Source organism: Trachymyrmex cornetzi, unplaced genomic scaffold (genome assembly GCF_001594075.2).
Source record: "Trachymyrmex cornetzi isolate Tcor2-1 unplaced genomic scaffold, Tcor1.1 scaffold188, whole genome shotgun sequence".
NCBI classification, from domain to species: Eukaryota; Metazoa; Arthropoda; class Insecta; order Hymenoptera; family Formicidae; genus Trachymyrmex; species Trachymyrmex cornetzi.
In genome coordinates, this window is record NW_017296505.1 from 23,537 (window position 1) to 45,819 (window position 22,283).

The 22,283-nt window shown below is 31.3% G+C and overlaps 1 protein-coding gene across 3 annotated transcripts in view; it reads left to right on the top strand.

Moving 5' to 3' along the window:
* Window positions 1-5,229: 5,229 nt before the first annotated feature.
* Fhos (Formin homology 2 domain containing) overlaps window positions 5,230-22,283 on the top strand; it is a 50,859-nt gene continuing 33,805 nt past the window's right edge. For all 3 annotated transcript variants that reach the window (XM_018504905.1, XM_018504906.1, XM_018504908.1), the window contains exons 1-2: window positions 5,230-5,385; window positions 15,754-15,812. In XM_018504905.1, coding sequence (XP_018360407.1) covers window positions 5,372-5,385; window positions 15,754-15,812 — 73 coding nt within the window. In that variant the 5' untranslated portion in view covers window positions 5,230-5,371. The remainder of the gene's footprint in view (window positions 5,386-15,753; window positions 15,813-22,283) is intronic.

The window sequence follows — 22,283 nt, forward strand, 5'->3', positions numbered from 1 at the left end:
AGCACGCCGCCAAGAATAGCGCGACGCAACGGTGTCGTTCGGGAATGTCTGGAATCGTTCGTGAGAGTATGAACGGACTGTCCAGAGGCAATGTCTATAGCAATAGGAATGAAAATGAGGGCTAAGTGACAAGGAGAACGCGAAATTCAACAGGCGAAGCATGTTGAACGGTCTCTCGTTCGTTCACGGAAAACAGTTATAAGAATCGATATATTTTTATAGAATGATTACGTTTGTTATTAACATTGTTTTAAAATGTAAAAATAAGTAGGATTGATACCTAATGGATCAATTCTAAGCAGAATCGTAAGACTCGTAACATACTCTCGTAAAACTTGTAAAAACTTATGACTAGTATTCTAATTTTATGCGTATATATCGTAAGACGTATGATTATTCGTAAATATCTACGATTCCTTGTAAATTTTATGGCTAGTAAAGAAGCTGTAAAAAGTATTGTGTAAAGGTATAAACACTTAAAAATTCTTACAAGTCTTACAGAAATATGTTACAAGCCTTATGAGTCTGCTTAGAATTTAGGCATAAGGCACGCAGGAAATAACGCATACATTATAAGCATTAATTATTATTACATAATTATGTAATAGAAGCAAAATCGTAAATTAATGCAATAGTTTTGGCAATGGTTCGGAGCTTTATTTTATTATCTAGAAAAAAATAAAGCGACAGTACTACAAAGTATTTCGATTTATTTTGAAAGAACTGCGCTATTAATCGAATACTATTAGCCGTAAATATTTTAAAAAGAGAGAAGAGCAAAAAAAGAGATTTCGATGAGAACGTTGTATCTACGTTGAATCCACGTATTTTACGCGAACTGCATGATCAAAAATTCATTGACATGATATCCACCACACGAAAGTAACGTTGTGATTTTATTACCAAATCCAAATAAATTTTCCTCAAAATTTCAACATAAATTCTACATAGGCACTTCTATACAGATTTTTATGCATATAATCCATATGTAGAATTACTGACATTTAACGAAAATAAAATTAAATGGTAATACGGAATTCACGTGAATAAAATTACATCGACTGTCACTCTATGTAATATACGTTGAAATTTTGATATTTTGATGCCATATCATTCATGACACGTGACATTTATATGAATAGCATATCCATGAATTTTTGTCCATGTAAAATAGTTCCTGTAAAACGTGGATTCAACATAGATCACCTCAAACCTGTTTTTATCGGGACAGATTGCGAGCAATACAGCAATAATGCATGGAAAAATATTTGTATATTTAACATTTTTTGCACATTAAATGTTTTTTGTAATTAAATTATCCATACTTTGGGAGACATCTTCTCATCTTATATACGTATTAAGCAAATTGGGACCTATCATTAATTCTATGCTACTACTTTAAACCTTTATCTAATTTTTTATTTCTGAAGTTGATTTTATATAAAAAAAATGCTTAATGTATTTGCTAATTTTCTTAAAAAACACGTATAAACGTCTAAATGTCTATATATGTGTTAAGATATAAATAATGATGGAATCATTCAACTTGCGCTTTTTAATATGTAACATGTGCGCACATGCTGAAAATATATTAGACGAATGCATAGACAGAGAAGAAGGGAGGATTAGTAGACAGTAATTTATAGCACGACGAGGATATCGATGAGCATGGATTACCAGCGGCGCGTGATTAATTGTCGCCGTATTAGTTACCGTTACGACGTGGCCGAACTCGATTAATTACCATGCCGTCGCGTCGCCGTACTTTATAAGCCGCCGGGTAAGCGTCTTTTTTACGCGCTGCGGAGGGTAACGTATGAGTGCGGATTAATTAACGATGAATATCGACATCGGGGCGACGTTGCGAAAAGTGGCCGCGGTTCGATTCGCTTAACGATAACGTCGGCCGTTTTCGCCGGCTGTCACGACAACACAAACGTAAACGATCCGCAGTAATAAGTTTGATATTAATGTGCATTATCAAGAACGGACTGGGAGAATACTGAAGTTTTCTCGCGCGGGAGAATAGCACGCGAGGGACTTAGATAAGGACGTAGTGAAGTTCTGCTTTATTCAGCCCATTTGTAATCTTTAAGAAGTTTTAATGACTTCTGAATTATCTGTGATCAAAACTTATCAATGTCATGGCTCTTCATTCTGTCTTTACAACACCCTTTTAATGGCCTGTTTTATTTCATAGTAAAAATACGAATGGTTATTAATTATAATGAATGATGTAATATAATAAAGTAATTATGAAATAATTATTTTAATATGTTTTACACTGTTAGGTATCAAAAGAGCAACAGTAATTTAGTCTCTTGAATTAAATAACATTATTTTGTTATTTTTAACTTCCATTTATGTCAAAATATAAATCCATTTGTGCATTTCAAAATAAACAACATCCATGTACCATCCAAATGCACTTAGTAAATAATAAACTCAATTTGAATCAATTTTAATACATTTTATATAATAGAATTAAATTATTTAACTCTCCATTATTTTAGTCTCAGTTTTAATTAAATTAATGACGTATTGTGAGTAGGAGCAGCGGTGACCTATAAAAAATGATTAAAAATAACTCAAATTGGATAAAATTTATCATTATGAATCTTACAGTGAAAGAACATATCAGTCGTTCATTAAAAAATACTGATATATATTGTATATGTATAATTCTACTTCTTTTTATTGTATAATAACTAACTTAAATTATTTTATGCAATTATCTTTATTATTCTAAGCGAATAAAGTTAAATATATTTTTCAGATATAAAAAGACACATTTTTTTCATATTGCAATAAACGAATGAATATGAATTACTTTTTGAAGACTTTTGGCTTACAATTATTCTGTTTAATAAATATTCGACAAATTAATTTATGAAACCTTTTAAGACCATTTTTCTATTTAGAAGAGATAGATAATTGCTTTCACTCCTTCCTTTACAGCTTCCATTCATTCAGCGTAAAACGTAAAAAGCAGTCGCTTTCAGACTTGTACAAAACTCACTCACGGAATCTCATTGTCTACATTTGTACCTGGCTAAAATCTTTTGAAAGCGAAACCTCGTTTTCTCGACCTGCATTGCTAGTATTAGTATTCCGAATTGGTTTCAAGGCAGTCGTAAAGAAGAGAGTCGCTTCTAACAGATGGACAAAAGCAAAACGATTCGAAATTCGTATGCCCCGTCGTTCGTACACCTATGAGTTACTAGAATCGGAGATACAGCCATAACGAAGCAACTACTACGGCTTTACAATCGTTATGTTTCGATGAATGAGCGATCTGCGAGGCCGCGAGGCTTTTCCATCTAAGCGCTATGATCATTCACGGGGTCGTTTCTCTCTCCCTTGAGGTGCGCTCCAAGAACATTACACTTTAAAGAAAATGCTTCACTAAAATTAATCACATATTTAATCTGCAACATTTCGTCGATGATAATTTAAAATCGTTACATGTTTTTTCTACGTAAAATATGTGTCCCGAGGACTGCATGCGAAATTGTTGAGATAATTAGTGAGCTATGATACGCTCTAGAATAATGTTCTCCAACCCCGTATACTTCGTAGTGTACGTCTTTCCCCGCCCCTGATTCTGTTATGCGTTTCCTCGCTCTCACGAGTAACCAAGGTGGTTACCACGATAGGAGTAGACTCGGCGAATCATCCGTCTGCAACAGAAACCCCGAGATATGTATCTCTCCACCTTGGCTAACAACCGGAGATTAACGAGTTGCTTTATCCGTCGACGTACACCCGTCCGCCGCGCACTGTAGAGATATGAATTCTTTTCGCGGCCACGTGAAGCGGGGTAAGAATGGAGGATGGTATCATCTAGTCGGGAAGGAGTTCTTGGGACGAGCAGACAGCGTTAATCACACTCGCGAAAATAATACAGCTTCGTCGGGGAAAATGCAACACCGCTATATTACGAGAGCGACCGCATACTGATATGATTGTTTAGCCTAAAAGAGGTTTAGAAATCGTCGATATTATTCAAATAATTATAAAATATTCGTAAATCGATATAATTAAAATAACATTATTTATGATATTTTTATTTTTATAATTTATACGAGAGAAGAAAAAAGAAGGAGAGAGAGAGGGGGGGGAAGAGGAGAGAGAGAGAGAGAGAGATTCTGTAGATAAAGAAAATGAAAATTTCACATAGACTTGGAAAATCTTCAATTCAAGTCGATATTGTCGTATCTATTAAAGCTGAATTTTTATTAAATCGTTTTAGAAATATTACATTAGAATTTTTATGTTACCAGAGCCACGAAGCAGATTCTGTGAAAGATACTTATTGCATTCTTTTTGTCTGTCTCTCTCTTGATCAGGAAATTCTCGTATAGAGTAAGATGATACTTTCGCAGTGTGCACTTCCCGCGTGCAATTGTGCATAAATACAGTACAATCAAAAAAAGAATCGTTTGCTCATGCGATCTGCTTTGTAGTCGCTCCAACTCCGGTCGGTCTCCGCGTGTCTACATGGGAAACACGCCACCGTACTTTTGTGATCCTTTATTTTCTTCTCTTGAAGTACAATAGTCTTCAAAAACTCAAGTGTATTCTTTGAAAGTTAAATGCTTTTATACTAATAGCGCTAACATATAATCGTGATAATGTAATTTTTATTTCTAAAAATTAAAGCAAAAATAAAATTGAAAATTAACATTTGGAATCTTGTTTGATTTTGTCAAAATAAAATTGAAATATAATGATAAAAATCAAAGAAAGAGAATAATAAAAATAATAATCTTTTAAAAAAGTGTTAAAATGGCTAATTAACTCTTCTCGGAAGAGAGAATTATAATTTAGAAATTCCTCTGAAAAGAATTAGTTTCCGTTAATGGATTATCGATTCATAGAAGTGGATCAGTGGCAAGATTCTTAGTCACGTAGCCAATGATATACATTTCCGCTATAGATGAAATTTCAACGAACACAGAATCGATTTATGAACGGTACTATAAGATAAAATCTGCATATACGCACTTACACAAATATACAATTACTATATATCATCTGTAGCGGGACATGTGCATGTCGTAATTGTCGAAGGAATATTACATGTAACATGCGTATGTGCGTATATACGCGAATGTGCACCAGTATAGCGACCACTCAGCGTTTTGATCTCCCACCAGTTTCTATTGTGGCGAACGTAGCGACCAGGCAGCAAGAAGCCATCCTGGTACCAGTCCAGTCGTTGCTTAGACCCCGACTCCATCGAGAGCGCTTCTCGAATCTTCGACACGGGCTGGTGGTTTCTTAACGCGTCGCGAGATCGAAAGTGAGATTGGACTGAGTACATCGTCGATTCTTAATTATTTTGGTGATATGACATTACGACACCGTGATGCCGCCAGACTGGTAAATATCTGTTAATTTTGTTACATGTTTTTGTAGTGATTAAACAAATAATTCTTATTCTTTGGTTAATATTTACTATTATTATATTATCTCTAAATATTTCTTGAAAACATTTTATAATTGTAAAATAATTTACTTCAATTGGAGCAAAAAGCAGATATTTTAGAGATATTAAATATATTTTACATTTATATCTTACATACATAAGATCTTAAAAATTAAAAGAAACACAAGTTTCAATATTCCTTATTGTATATTTAGCGAAAAATATCATTTAAATTTTATCTGATTATTATTATCTAGATTAAATAGCGAAAAATAGCATATATATCTCTCTTCTTTCTTATTTACTGGCATTTTTTATCAAAATATAATGAAGAATTACAAATTTGATCAGTAAAATCTTTGTATGTTAACAATTATAATTCTGACTTATATCATGATATATTATTATATTTATTGAAATGGAATAAAGTAATTTAAAAATGGCATAGATATGAATTCATAGTACTGTGACTTTGAAATATGCAATAACTGGAGTATCTGGGGAAATTTGAAGGAAAAATGTATCTCCCATTCTCTTTTTTGCAGATACATTATTTGTTCTCAAGCACTATATTGCCTATTTTTTTTTTTAAATAGATGTGCTATTGTTGTAAGAAAAATTTGCATTGAGAATTTGATTTTGGTATAAAATTACGTAATTTCTTTTAAATTTCAAAATATACGGCATTATTATTTTTCGTCTCTCTCACTAATGTTGAAAAAAGGGATATTCACGAAGGCAATTGCTTGAAGGTAATAACTGAAGAGAGAAATTTTTCTGTAGACATCAGTGCTGGTTATGCAAAGAGCATGCTTGAGACGATTCGACGCCTCAGACATGCATCTGCATCTGGGATGCAACAGGTGCAACGTGTCCGGGAATGCATTTGAATAATTGGAACGTACGAGCGCGCGAGAACTACTTCGCATTGCGTTAGGATGTCTCAGCAAGATCGATCATGATGATCCAAGATGAATTTAGTTACAGCCGCGTTCAATACATCTTTCATTAAAAAAACTCGATAGCTGTCTTTCGTATAATTTATGAAAATATTATCGTGATGATTCTATTGTAAAGAAACACTTACAATTAGTAAATTCATATATATTTCACATATTTACGTATTCACACAGAATAATCAAATTTAACAAACTTAATTTTTTATACAGATATAATAAAATTTATTCAACATAATTAATAACTGCGTTTTATCTTTGAATTTTTTTAGAAGATTTGATTTACATATTATCGAATATTTAAGTGTATCTCGATCGTTTTGATACATACATTATATTATCCGAATTGAAAAGTTTAGTGATTTGTAAAAAGACGTATCACCTTACATTATCATACGTATCTAAAAAATATAATGAAAATGACGGTTTTTTAATTAAGACATATTTTGATATATATTGATGTACAATTTAATTTATACGACTTTTCGTGGCATTTTTTCTATGTATTTATAATTTTATCTTTGACATCTAAATCAATCATATAAAAATATTGCGGCGAATCATATATTTTACACATCGATATTTTTTATTTTACAATACATTCAGCTGCTGCAAATCATATTAACATCCACGTATACATTTTTTTTCCTATATTTATTTATTATCTTTGGAAAGCTGATGACATTTAATCTTACTATTTTAAAACATATTAATTATTCATCATTCGTAAGCAGAATTATAAACCTTCTTCTTCTTAAAAATTTGTGTACTTATTGGAATTGTAATGGATTCGATTTTTATTTTATTATGTAAATGAACAATTCACATTTTTCTTGCTTAGAAATATCTGAAATATCATTGGACTTTGATTTGTGATTATTATCGTCAGTTGATTCCTCTTGCTCTGTATTTTTTGCTCCTTGGACACTATACGACACGTGTGATTAATTCATTACTGCATTCATGTTCCTAACGGCTTTTTGTGTGATTGTATTTCTGATTTTGCCATTAAGCAATCAGCAGAGACGTGATTTTATTTTACGCATAAATTAATTAAATTGGTGTTTCTCTCTCTCATTTAAATATCTATACTTCTACAATAAAAATAAATCTCAGCTGAAAACGAATGATGATTCTTGCTATATTATATGAATAGTTTAAAGTACTTGATCACAAGAGGATCAAGAGATATAATTATAATTATTTCATGTTATCTAATTTTAAGGAACTTTCTATAAAATATTATTTGTATCCCGATATACTATTTTCTTAAAATGTAATCATCATGTATTTCGAAATTTTCTTCTACGCATGATCGTCAGAATATCTCTCTTGATCGTAAGTGTTCTTGTCAAGGAAAGAGAGTCATGCGGTAAGCGGCAAACGCCGGACGTAATCGAAGTTGTTGGCAGTACGTTGATTCCCTTGAAACATACTCATGAATCGCGTTCATGATTCGATGACATTCCGTGGCGATTGTCGGCCCCTTGACTTTCACTCCCGCGCGTTTCGTTGATCGTTTGTGTCCGAGGCACGATCACAAGCCGTGACTCGGTCGTTCTAGAAGGTGAGGGTAGGAAAGGAAGAGCGTGCCTCGTTTTCTTCGAGTTCATTGAATCCGTTCGAGTACTGCAACTTGCTCGTACTCGTGCGGCGCAACGTCCTGGAAACGTGCCGTCACGCGAATCGATCGATCATCGATCACCCCCTATCGGACACCAACAGTGAGCTCGGCAACCTCGATGTTGCGCAGTCCTTTCGCTCTTAATTCTTTTAACATTGTAAGAAATATTTTATTTAACGTTGAACTAATATTAAACTACAATACATACAAAATATGCTTCTATTTATTTGTGGACATTCTATATATTACGATAACATTGAATTTCGGATGTATTTTTTATTAAATATGAAATATATTTTTATTTTGCAAAACTTTAGGTTGAAGAATTACGAATTTACATAACAGTAAGAATTGAAGATTTTTAGAGTTTTAATTATCAGGATATAATAAAACATAAAATGTTTATACGAGTGTCCACGGATGGTGGATTCATTATATATTTCAAATAAATACAATTCGCAATTGGAATATACTTCATCAAATGAAATTAAAGTAAACGCAATTGGAATACATAATTTACGCATCAACATTCGTGGAAGTTTACATAGGCATTTTACTTACATTAAATTTGTTTTTGCAGCGTACAAATATTATTATTTTGTTTCAACAGCCCTTATTGGGTTAATATTAAATAGATATTATTTAACAAAATTTAATATTGTAAGAGTAATTAACATCACATATACAAATATTTTTTGTTATAATTCAACTAGTTTTTTGTGAATTGAAGAAGATTCATTTTTTAAATTGATTTGAAATCAACAGTATCACGTTTATAACTTAAAAACGATTACCTAAAGGTTCCTTTATAGAGATGCCATTTTTAGCCGTTTAATAAATGTCCACTTAAAATCAAATAAATCGTCATTGGGACATTATCAATCAATAGCATATAAATTATATTGTCAAATAAAGATTAGAATATGTAACAAAATATTGGAATAATTTTAATTTAATACTTCTTTTCATCTCTCTTTCTAATACTTATAAAGATTTTTTTATGTGAAAGATGTGAATTGGATAATGGTTTCCTATTCAAACGTAGAAAAACTCAAAGTAAAGTAAATAATTATATATTTTAAAGTTGAAATTTCTAGAATGGATCAATAATACAAATGGTTTTAATAAATTAAATTTGAGAAATAAGGATATAGAATATACAAATTATTTTTTTATTTATTTTTACTTAAAATTTACATTTATAGAGAACTTAGTTTGACACTTAACTATTAAAATGTTTAACCTTATAAAATACGCATTTAAATAATTGTTATTTATAAAGGAATTGTAATTAAAACACTTTGCAACTTTGGAATATTTTAGTTTGTATTTATATATATTTGTCTCTAATGAATAAATTTAATAAATGTTTGTTGTTACTCTTTTAGTAGGCGGTTTTTACTGATAGTGTGTGCAATTTAATTCTTGCACGGTGTTTTCTCTCATGAATATTGTGTTTTTCACGATTTCATGTTGGAAAATGCTATGGAATTCATTACCTTAATTTAGACGTCATTTCCATTAGTCGTAACAATTCTCTTTTTCTCGAATGGCTAGAGGCGCTAATTAGCTTTGCGATTCCAGAAAGCTGCGAAAATCGCGCTCGTTTACAAATGCTTGGCAACTTGCTTTGCCCAGTTTTAACTCGATTCACACGCATAAGATGAGTCGCAGAACGTATGTCGCGGTGTATGCGCGTTTCCATATCCGTATTGTCGCAGTTGCGTGTGTGCGTTCGATTTAAATACTGGCGGACCAATTAGAGGGGTTAATTCCTAAGTGATTTATGACTTCAACCGAGGGAGACCTGACCTTAAGCTTCGTCTCTAGTATCGTTACGCAATCGCCGACGAACTTTATTTGTACAATCGTTAATCGACTAACACGCGCGCACTTTACGCACACCCTTTACGTGCATGACCTCGGAGGATCTGCCGGAATATATTAGCTGCTTGGGTGCTTGTTAACAGCGGACGGTGCTTTATACCGAGGGGAAAATATCGGCGTAGATTTGTTGTTATACTTTAAATATATTTAAATTAATAAATAGTATTGCAAAAGTGAAACTATAAAATTAATTCTTATCGAAATCATAATAGTAGTATCTAATAAATTAGATATATATAGACGAAGTTATGTGATAAAAAATACAATGACGTTTTTTGTTACGATTAGAATTGAATATGATGTAATTTATTATGTAATAATAAACATAATAGTTAAAGATTGAAACATCATGAGATAATGGGCAGAAATAAACACATATTGCAGTGTTTATATTTCTGTTATATTTCTTTACTATGTTTATTTTCTCATCATCTTGGCATTTTATCAAATGTTGGTACGTCTTGATAAATTATCGAAAAATTAACAAAAAGTCTTCTGATGCTAAATTACCTAGTGACATTAATCGACTCAGCAAGTTGTCGCAGGATTTTTCTTCGTGCAAGTAACTCTTGATTACATCTCGCAGTTTGTTAGAGAAATGCGCTTGTTTTTGAAGTCACGTCAGTAAGTCGTCTTTTTCTTGGCAACTGCGACTTTATTTCGTTACTTTATCTTACATAACTTCACGAGGGAAGTGTGTATTCGAAAATTTCCTCGGAGATATAACCTCGCACGTGCATCATGTCATTTCGTAATCGTTCTCGCCGAGAGCAAAATCGAGATCACCCGAGCGAGTCATCAGAAGACGACGGGGTTACCTGATCCTTTCATCCGCAGAATCAAGCATCTCGAGGTGTAACGAAACGAAGAGGTCGCGGCGGGTTAATATTGGCCACATCATTTTCTTCTTAGGAAAATCCAGGTGGATCTCTATCATTAATCTTCATTGCAATCGACAAATTCCGCGTTAGGAATGGTACGAATCGCTCTGCTTTCCTCTCCTTCCTCCTTCTTTTCTAATCAGTATACCTGATTTTTTTCATTTTCATAAGAAGGAACAATGGACTTTTCCGTTCTTAAAATTTACTGTAGATAATAGACATTTTCAAATTTTAGACATTGTATTGTTTATGAATATACATGTATTCTCACTCTCTCTCTCTCTCATAAACAATACTTGTACGTTTATAAATTTTTATTCTAAAATTAAACTTTATATTTTTTAGATGTGTTTTTATTAGAATTATACATCTACATATATGTGTATAGTACTTATGTATGTATGGAAATTATATAAATTTAATGATTTTACAGCATGTTTGCATCTTCTATAATATACTAATTAATTAAATCTCCCGAATATTACTGGAAAATTAACACCAGTTAGCTCACTTTCTGTCGCAAACTTCTCAACGCGAACATCTTTAATTTCATACTTGATCGAGGTACAGGAATCCCCGGCGAACGCTCGTTCACTTCGTAACTTCGTGATGCACAAACTTTTGAATTAAAGAGCGCATGGATAAAAGACGAAGTATCGATAACAGGTATTGGAAACAACTTCGCCAACTATCAGTGCGTTGTTCGCCAATTGAAAACTGTCAGCCGGCAGAGTTATCGCATTTAAGACAACGGCCATTTCGTTCTCCACCCTTCGTCCGGGGAATTACGATTAATGCGCCATTAAGAGAGATTGGAAATCGTTTCGACCCCGGAGACTTTCATCGCCCAATGGCACGGACGACAAAGTTCCCACGGGCGTCCAGGATTTTGCATTCCATTTGCCGGGAACGTTACCCGGCTTCGCTTTCCTTCTCCCGAGGGTGCACTCGCTGCTAGCAGACTAGCGGTAGCCACGTTGGAGGTAAATCGTATTTGCATGAGGGTTTCTCCAGCTCTCCTCAGGTAGATTTCGACGACCTCTAGTGTTCTATGACACCGTTCGTTGTTTCCTCGAGAAAGTTACGACGTTCCATTTCGAGAAGGCACTTTAAATCGTCACGTGTGCTCTTGTGTATGCAAAAACATCGATGTTCGAGCGCACTTCTTCGTCTCTAACTGAATAAATCAGGTATATCTAAAATAAAATTGATTAAATAAAATTAAAAATTCCCGAGTTTGTGAATTTTACAATATTTTACTTTTTTACAACGAAAAATAAGAATAAGTTAAGTTAAAAATTTTTAATATATTTATAAAATACGAATATTATACATTATTTATCTATTACTTATATTAGTTATTGTTAAATAATCTTATTTTTAATTTCGCTTTGGACTTGGTAATGGCGAAACTGAAATTTCATTTTAAATTACAAGTATTTAATCATTGCGACATGACAATTGAATTGCAAGATCGAAAGGATTAAAACGGTATTTACGACACCAAAGCATTTCGCTGTATGTTTATCGTGAGGTAATCGTAAATTGCTATTGCACTTCTGCAGAAGAAATTATTGCGACTCGGTAGGAGCAAAAGATGGCAGCTGAATGTTTACGAGGAGAAACGGGACGCGCATACCTAGTCGATATTATTATGGCATTGAACTTGGCCCCGTGCCTGAAACTTTTTAATTTATTCGTGCAACCTTTGCTTTTGGAGTTTGTTAACCCTTCGCGGTCGTTGCCATTGGAGCAACGTCGCGTTGCGGCGGCTGCTTGTTTTGCTGCCTGGTGATATATCATTCGGTGCGGTGCATCGAGTAGAATGTTCTCGAGCGAGCATTTTGCAATGTTCAAAGTTGAAAGGGGAAAAAATTACGATTTAACCTTGGCAATATGTCAGATGATTTTAACAATAAAATATTTTATACACACACACACAATCTAGTTGGATTAATTGAAATTCCGATTTAAAAAGGAAAGATCAGAATTAAATGTATTGGAATTATAGTTGAGGTAATCAGAATTTTGATTGTATAATCAGAATCTTCCAATTTGTCCATTTTCAATCAGACATTTTTCTTAATATACATATATATACTGTATTTTATCAAAGAATGTGGCTACTGTTATATATTCTCTATGAATCCTTATACATGACTATTATTTGTTTCTATAATGTAATTTCGTAAAAAACTATAATAACAGAACATTATAAATTCTTTTATTTTGAGTTAACCCCTCTACATGTATTTTAAGATTTTATATGTATATATCATATTATAAAAATGCATAAACTTCCAATTAGATAAAATTAAAAGATTCCATGTCATTTCAATTATATTATACTTTATATTATACTATTTCACTTAAGCGAAGCCATTAGATAAATTGGCTACGGTATTCATTAAATTAGTTTTTTCAATTAATCTACCTTTTATTTATACTTTTTTTATTTTACTTATTTTTGTAATAACTCGTAACACAATACCTTATGGTTTTGTACTTATATTATTGTAAATATTCGGCTGTTTTATTTGCCATGTTTAAATTTAAATCCGTGAAATTATGATTAAATATGTCTTTTACTAAAAGTCTTTTATTTTCCCATTTTTTTATTGTAATATTTAAGAATCTGAAAGATTTAATTATTTATTTTAGTCCCATGTCCTTTTAAAACATTTAATATTATTTGCCATACTGTTTTTTGTAATTTGGCCTATTGCACTCTATATTCATGCCCTTTGCTGGCATTTAAGAGGGGTCGCCTAACATACTGCTACGGCCGCCATTATTCGTGGGAAATTCAGGGCGCGTAATCGCATTCTGACTCCCTCATTTAACGAGCGGAAACATTATTAACGAGCGTATACCCGACTTTTTTTTTTACCTCCGGGCACCATCGCCACCACCATCGCCACTATGCCGACGACTCTTCGTCGCTTCTTTTTCCCCCCTTCTTTTTCTGAAAGCCATTGTCTATACGGTCGTCGTGGTTTCTCAGCGACGTGGCGTGGGAAGGTTCGCAGGGCCTTAAAGTTCGCGCCGTTCAAGGTGAGGTGATATGCACAGGGAAGTCGAGTGCGCCACTCTAACCCAATTTATGTATCGAGGCACGTTGTTGTGAAGCAGCATTTATACCAAAATCGATGAACGTTTCCCTTTGCGAATTGGTACGCTCATGGGAACTCCATTACAGTTGTCATATGATGAGTTCGTCGCTACTTGACTATTCCGTGGGGAACTGTTGGGACGCTCATGGAATAACCCACTCCAGAAGTTTCCTATCCGAAATTAGCTTGTCTAGTTGTATGGCAATTAGGACAGAATTTATGCATAGTCGATACTATGTGTCACACAAAAGTTTGTAATTGTAATTCTATCTCATAATTTCCTTTTAATCACATTGCCTAATAAAGTTATATCAATTCAAGCCAATTTTTGAAGGAAAAAGCCAAGCTGCTTAATTTTTTAAAAGGAGGGTATTAAAAAGAAATCGATGTTTGTTCAAAAAGATGTAAATGAAAGGAATAGTATATTTTATGCATTTTAACTTTTTGCGTAGATATAGTAAAGTGATTAAAAAGTTTGTAGCATTTGAGAAACATCTCGAAAATTGAACATAATTATTGTGTATTTATTCAAACTGCAATGTTTTTGCTCAATTTTCGAGGTGTTTCCCAAATGTCACGAATTTTTACTAATTTTATTATGTGGAAAGTCAAAATCTAAAAAAAAACACTGTTTGTTTTACTTACACTTTTTTGAGTAAAAATCGACTTTATTTTATCCTCCTTTACAGTATTAACAAAAAATTGTTTTGACAAATATATTATGCAGAATATTTTACGCTGATTAAAATATGCAAAGATCATTTTGTTAATAAAAAAACTTTATTGATAATGATGGTTTTTACAAAAAGATATTTTTCTTAAATAAAGCTGTCAATTTTTTGCTTCAAAAATAAAAATCGAAAATTCAGCATTGTTAAAATGTAATTTTATTCAATAAACAGTAAAAGTAGTAAATACTCTTATTGTTAATGTTAATCTCAATATTATTGTCATCAATATCAAGTCCTTCCAAAGAGATTTATGATTCAATAGAATCGGTTATTAATACCATTTATTCATGTTATATCATTTATCATTCTCTGATACGTATTTGTCAACCAGAAAAGAAACATTCACTAGTTTTCTTTCATTTAAAAGATAATCAACATAATATGGTTTTTTAATTACTCAGCCAGTTTTATTTACGATAAAATATTAATTTATAAGTCATGGATCTCTCTATCCATTTCTTATACAAAAAAATAACACGAAACATGTCACGTTAAATTTATACTTGAAAAGTTATTTTTGCAGAAAAAATGGAGCTGATTAGTTTTTTTACATTGAACCCTTGAATAAATAATGCTTAAGTGTTAATATACAATTATCGTTTATTATGTAAACTTTCTGGAAAAAGTATCTTAAAGATTTTTTCTATTTTAAGCATTTTAACGATGAGAAATTATGTTGAAATTATGTTAATTTTTTGTCTGAATAACGTTACAAGCCATTAATTATTTACTTAGTTGATTCAAGAAACAAATGATAATAACTGCGTTACCAGGTTATTGTGTTGTTATGTCAGAACAAAGACTGCATTATAATTGCAAATTTATAAATCTAAATTTGAGTATATACGGCATACCATAAAAACATATTTGTTGGGGTTCGCACACTGTGCAAGTGGATTAAGGACGCCCCGAGCCCTAATTAAGTAATTACTGAACGCGATTAATTTACGGCCATAACTAATTAGTATCCATCCGTGGCGGGATGAATAATAACGTGTTTTAGTAGGGCAATAGGCCTTTCTCATCTTCTCCGCCTCTGTATCTTTAATTACATATTAATATGTAATTCGCGCAGCAATCAACATTTTGCGCGTACTAATCGGTCGCATTGTTTATTCTTTTTGTTGCAGCCGGAAGAACGCGATCATTCTCAGGACCCAGCTGTCCGTGAGGGTTCACACCATCATAGGTGAGTACCATCTCCCTCTCTCTTTCTCTCTCATCGTAGATTTCTGATTTAAATCTCGCAACGGGCTCCCACGATCCACTTGGATGGCTCATCCATGCCGACCGCGCGCGCTGATTCCTCGACCCTTAACTGGTAGCGTCGGGTCGAGTCTCGTTCTAGTTACTCGGTCACTTGTTTCGGTTCACTGACAACGGCGACCTTCTGCTTATAACTGTAACGTTGATGCTGCGAAGCATTGAGTTTTGATAATGATGATCAGATGAAGGAGAATGACTGTACACAGAATAAGACTATATAAAATTGATGTGTTGTACGGGTATTTTGAATATAATTTTGTCTTACCAACTTCTAATTTTGCTTAATTAATATAGAATTATTGATAATTAATTACCTACATATTATGTATTTTGAAAATAAATAGTAACGTAAACTCTATTGCAAATAAATGTACAGGAATTAAGAAAATAATTAATTCTTCATTAATTATAAATTTTAAATTGAAGAATATATTAAAATTTATAATATAAAAAATCTATTTTTTTTTAATATTTAATATTAGAAACTGAAAAAATCTATAAACAAAATGTGTAAAAATATTTCCATTAACAAAATTAATTTTTTTAAATTAAAAAAGAAATGTATAGATAAAACTTATAAATAAAACCTATAAGAAATTATTTTAAATTAGATTTCTATCTATAAATAATATGAATAATTTTTACAACAATAATAATATTTGTTACTCTTTAATATTACTTTTAATTGTATATATAATAATTTTATGACAAAATATATTTAGGTTAAACATATTTTAGGTCAAATTATTAGTATTTTACTTATGAGGTCACTTGTTTTACTAGCAATAGCGACCTAAATGTATGACAATGCGACCAATCAATGTTTGTGGGTGAATAGTCACGCACATTTAACCATTATAGCACGAAGACATCCAAATGTATAGAGACCGTATATCATTAATATGAATAATTTATACTGATTGTGATACTGACATTGTGTACAATCGATGACGTCTGACGGATAAACATATATGTGTATAGTTAATCATAGTAGTGTATTTATAAGAACGTAGATACACTTATATTCATTAAAATTGTACAGGCGAGAATTATGTACTGAAATATGTAATGTGGCTAAAAGTTGTGGTATTTTTTTTATTTGATATCCTTTTTTTTTAAAACGTCAGTAGTTTTTTAATATTACAAAATTTTTTGTGATCTAAATTGTACGAACAACTATAGAAACAATGAATAACGAACGCATAATTAAATTTACAATATGTTTTCAAGCAAAATATAATATTTTTAAATATACGCTACGACATAATTATACAATGTCGTAAACAATGAGCTCTGTTGCCTGTTGATAATTAGCAAAGTAATGACTATGCCGTTGAGTGCGGAACCCTGTACCTGCGAAAATCAAGCTAATCCTTTATCGTGGTTCAGCGACCATCCATCACCGTCTATGACAGACGGTACTTAATCACGCAATGTCGAATAAAAACTCCCTTCGTTCTACATTCTTTTTACCTGTAGCGTTACAAAAATCGTTACTGAAATTACAACAAACAGCAGCAAATACGCACCTCTGCTTGATCCTTTTACCACCAATTGATCCTGGTTTACAGTTTAGAAATACCTAATTATTTATGTTTACATCTAAACTGTGTAATATGTTATGAAAATATTTAGGAATTCTTAATTTTTTTATTCTAGTAAAAGCTTTGAAAATTGAAATATTCAGAACGTTCAGAAAATATGATTAAAATAGGTTTATATATTTAAAAAATATGATTGAAATAACTTTCACTTCTTTTCTCTTTACAGAAGAAATAAAAGACCAACATGATTTGTGAAAATTTGCGTAATCTTTTCAAATTGGAAATAATCATGTTTTTACCATATGATTGTACCATAAATACTTAACACTAAAAATGTAGCATGAACATTATTGAAATTTTTATAAGAATACGATAATCGGTGACTTCGACTTTTCTTATTGACAGTAAGTGCATTTTCTCGGCGATTACCTTGACCGTTTTTATTGACATAATGGAACAAATTGGAATATTACGAGAAAATTGAAACGTGTCATGCGAGATTTTCGAAACTACTACATTTATTTTACACTTTTTTACGCATAATGCATACTTAAATGAACTTTTTCAATTCAAAAAACGAACGATGATTTATTATTTTATTAATTTTATGAAAACGAAATAAGCGACTCTATGAGGAATTATTTTGATAACCTTGTTCTGATTAAACCTTATTATGTCTAAATTACTATAATTATTAGCATGCAATTTAACGACTCGTAGAAAAATAATGTCTGTAGGGTTCTATTTAAATTTTTTAAACAGGTTTTAATAGCTTACTATTATTATTTATTTTATTTACAAGTTTGTAATATTTTTAGTTTCACCAAATCCACTTATTTATTCTTTTATAATTCTGTAGATTATTAAACTTATAGATAACGCATTCAAATTTTAACGAATGTTCCGAACATTTAAAATATATTAAATGTTTTTCTAATTTATATCAATTTTTTAAAGTTTATTATTATTCAAATTGTTTAAATAAAATTTTTACTTCTCTTAATTAATTTTGTTATGAGAATGTTTTGTGTCTGAAAACTATAATAATGTATGTAGAGATATGTATATATATGTGCGACGTATGATTAAATTTATTTGTGTGAATAAAATCTTATCTCTTGTATTACAAATTCTCTCTCTCTCATTTCTATTAAGATTATTACATTATTTCCGTTATAGTGAGAAGTATTTCTATAAGATGTTCAGATGAGCTTATTTGACTTGCTAACATCAATTTCTTGAAAATAACCAAAGATATTTCTTGCGCCTTTTCGCCATGTAAATTATTCCTTACGGGATTGGTTCAGCTATCAGAGCTGTTTTCTGCAAGTAGACGTTGTTATAATTGTTAACATTTTATTATATCTCTCTGTTTGTATAGTTGAATCAATTGTAATTGAAAGATTTTTTTATTACTGTTTTGTCATATATTTTTTTAGATATAATATTTGCAAAAATGAAATAGAATTACAAATTTTTTAATTTATATTGTTGTGTGTGTGTGTGTGTGTGTGTCAGTCAAAAAAAGAATTATATTATTTTAGACATGATAAAAAAGGAAAGCTAATAATTATTACTAATCAGAACGTGTATAAGCATGTTCAGATAGTAGAACAAAATTAGATAGGGTGCGTATCTTATTTTGTTTCCATGTGTCGCTCGGTATTATCGGCTATGATTTGTGTTTATGAAATTTTTATTTCAAATTTTTTAATTGAATTTAGAAAGTTCACTTCAGGAAAAAGATTAGCAACGTTAATATATTTTATGTACGCGTTAAATTTGCTAATAAATAAAAATCTTGCTAAAATGTTTCGTAGATGTTAAATATCACAGAGAACAAAATTTGCGAATGATGTGTGTCAGGTACACCTGTAGGCTCTGTGTCCTGGTTCATTGAACTCTGTGAAGGCGGTGGAGGAGATAATCGAAGGTACAGAATAAGCAAGAAAAAAAGAAGTTTCAAAAGGGCAGAGGGAGGAGCGGAAGCCAAAGTGGACCGTGCCGTTTTACATATTTTAACGGTTCTTCGTGTATCCCGACCCTCGTGAAATTTGTCTGTCTTTTTTTCATTTTGATCCTTCTTCTCTTCTTCTTTCTATGTGACTTACCTACCTTTGAAAAGCGAGTAGTGAAGACGATTCTATTTTGCAAGAATATCTGGCATATTTTATTTATATTTAAATACGTGCTATTCCAAATGGACAAAAATATCTTAAAAAGCAATGGAAATAAGGAGAGCTTACGGAATAGAGATTCTTAGATACAGAAAAATTAATCTAAAATAAGTGTTTGTAACGCGTCTACGAAATTTTTTAATGTTTTAATCTATATAAATATTTTCTCATATACTATTTTTTAGCATATTTATTATAAATAGATATTCTTAAAATAAATAAATGTCTATTAATAACAATTTATGATAAAAATGAGAAACATATCAGAATAAAGATAAGACATGATAAGATATCATCATAATCACATTATTAACAATTATTAATAACATATGATTATATGGTTAACGACGAACAATAAAATTTGATAATCACATGAACGCAAAATTAATTTATTGCGTTTATTTAAACACATATGCACCAAATATAAAAATTATAATTGTTATATGTCTAAACACAGTTCTTGTTGAAAGCGTTATAATTATTGAATTCCATTGTTCACTTATTAATCGCTTTTTATCTTCGCATCGAAGTGTACTTATTATGCGATAAACAATTTATAATTTCACTATTCTGTTTCGCTCACAAACAGATCGTACAAATTATATTCCGCAGCTAACTGGTTAACCGGACGCATTACACAGCACGAGATGTGCCACGAGAAGCACGTTTTCACGTATCACGCGACATGTGGATTCGGATTTCGCTCACGTCGAAATATCTGGCAATAGTATAGTCGGTTGTCCGCGAAATGGATTAGATGGTTTAGTATTTAGCAACAAATGAAAATTTTCATGAATTCTAAATTTTTAATAAATTGATCTTTTATTATTATTTGATTGTGACAATAGAGATATTTATTTAGTCGCATTTTTTTCTATTTATATAACTTATTAAAATAAATTTATTTAAATAATGAAGATTCTTTTAATTTTTCACAGCATTTGTTGGTAAATGTTAAATTTAAGATAGATATTACTAGAAACAGGAATAACAATTTTTAATTATAGTTTTTAATTTACTGTTATACGAATTTTATGACATCTTATTCAAATTATCTTATTAGCTTTTGAAAGCTAACTCGCACGTATCGTAATTAGCAAATTTTTTTTGTATTTTAATTTGTTTAAGATACAAAATGAAAAAAATGTGAAATTAAATTTATAATTTCTTGTTTAATATTCTTGATATTTTTATACTTTTAAACCGTTTTTAATTTTCTTTGCTACTCTTATATTAGAACGATGTTATATGCCAATTGGCATCGCTCCTGGTACAAACAATTACGGATAAAAATAGTACGTAATAACATTTATCACGCCATATGAGTATTATAATATTCCTTATCATATTACTTTTCTCGTAAATTAGATGTCGTCACGACTTTGTCGATAAAACAATTATATCAGTAAAATCAATTTCTAATGTTAAATGTCTGTGAACCTGTTTATTTTGAAAACACATACAAATATATAGATACCTCATATTAATATTTTGATTGATTACACTAATTTTTGCATCTACATAAAAATATTATTACTAAATATTTTTGAAATAGTAATTAAAAAGTAATTAGGAACATATTTATATAACTTTAAAAATAACTTTAGAGAAATAACTTAGCGAATATAAGTACACACATTTAAAATACATAAAACGTTATTTCTTCTTAATTCTGTTAGAACCATTAGATATCTAATCCGAAAATAAATTAATAAATTGTTTACAGTAGAATAACAAAATAAGCACTTAACGCTAAAACTTAACAATGATCGGAGTGAAAATTAAACGAAAGTGAATATATAGGCGACAATAGCGCATTATGGTGTAGTCGGCAAAGTTGCTTAGTAGCGAAAAGAAGATACCAAGCGGAGACAGAGAAACGGAGCAAAAAGGGTCGAAGAGGGGACCTTTGCTTATATGGTTACTGATTACGGAGGGACCAAGGGCCCCAGGGCCTTGGGACCGCTATTCTTAGAAGACGCGTCGTTCGTTCTCTCTTCCTCGCCTCATCCTTCTCCCGGACTCCTTCGCGACTACCCTGCAGCGAACTCCTAATTACCTTTGCTTGCATATCTCCCTTCTTTCTCTTTCTCGCTCGTTTTTCTCATCACTCCTCTCCTTGGACCATCTCTCTCCTGCATGCATTATGCATTTGGAGATCGCGTGATAGCTGTGGATTATGCGGTCGCACCGGGCCTTCTTTTCCGCGAAAGAAATCGCGAATTGGGTTGGCCACTGCGAAACTTGGACAGACGAAAAGGCGTAGTTACGTAAAAATTGCAAATGAGATGAGGCCACGTTAAATGAAGAGTAACTTTATATTTACATGACATTATTATTAAATATGTTTTAAAAAATTCTTTTAGATAAAAAACTAAAAGTTTTAATAAATTAAAAATTAAGTTCCAAAATATTTTATTAAAATTAAAATGTGGTCGACAGTAATAATAATTTTTAAAAAATAGTAAAGAAATAGAAATAACAGTAAAAAATGATCTTATATATCATACTGTTATTTTATACGTTATGCTACTAAATAATTATTTTCAATCAAACTGTACGAAGATAGAAGAAAAATAGAAGGAGAGAAGAAAGAGAACGATGATAAATTGTGCTTATCAAAGAGTGCAAACAGAAATTGCCTTTCGTGTATATAATACATCGTACCGACAT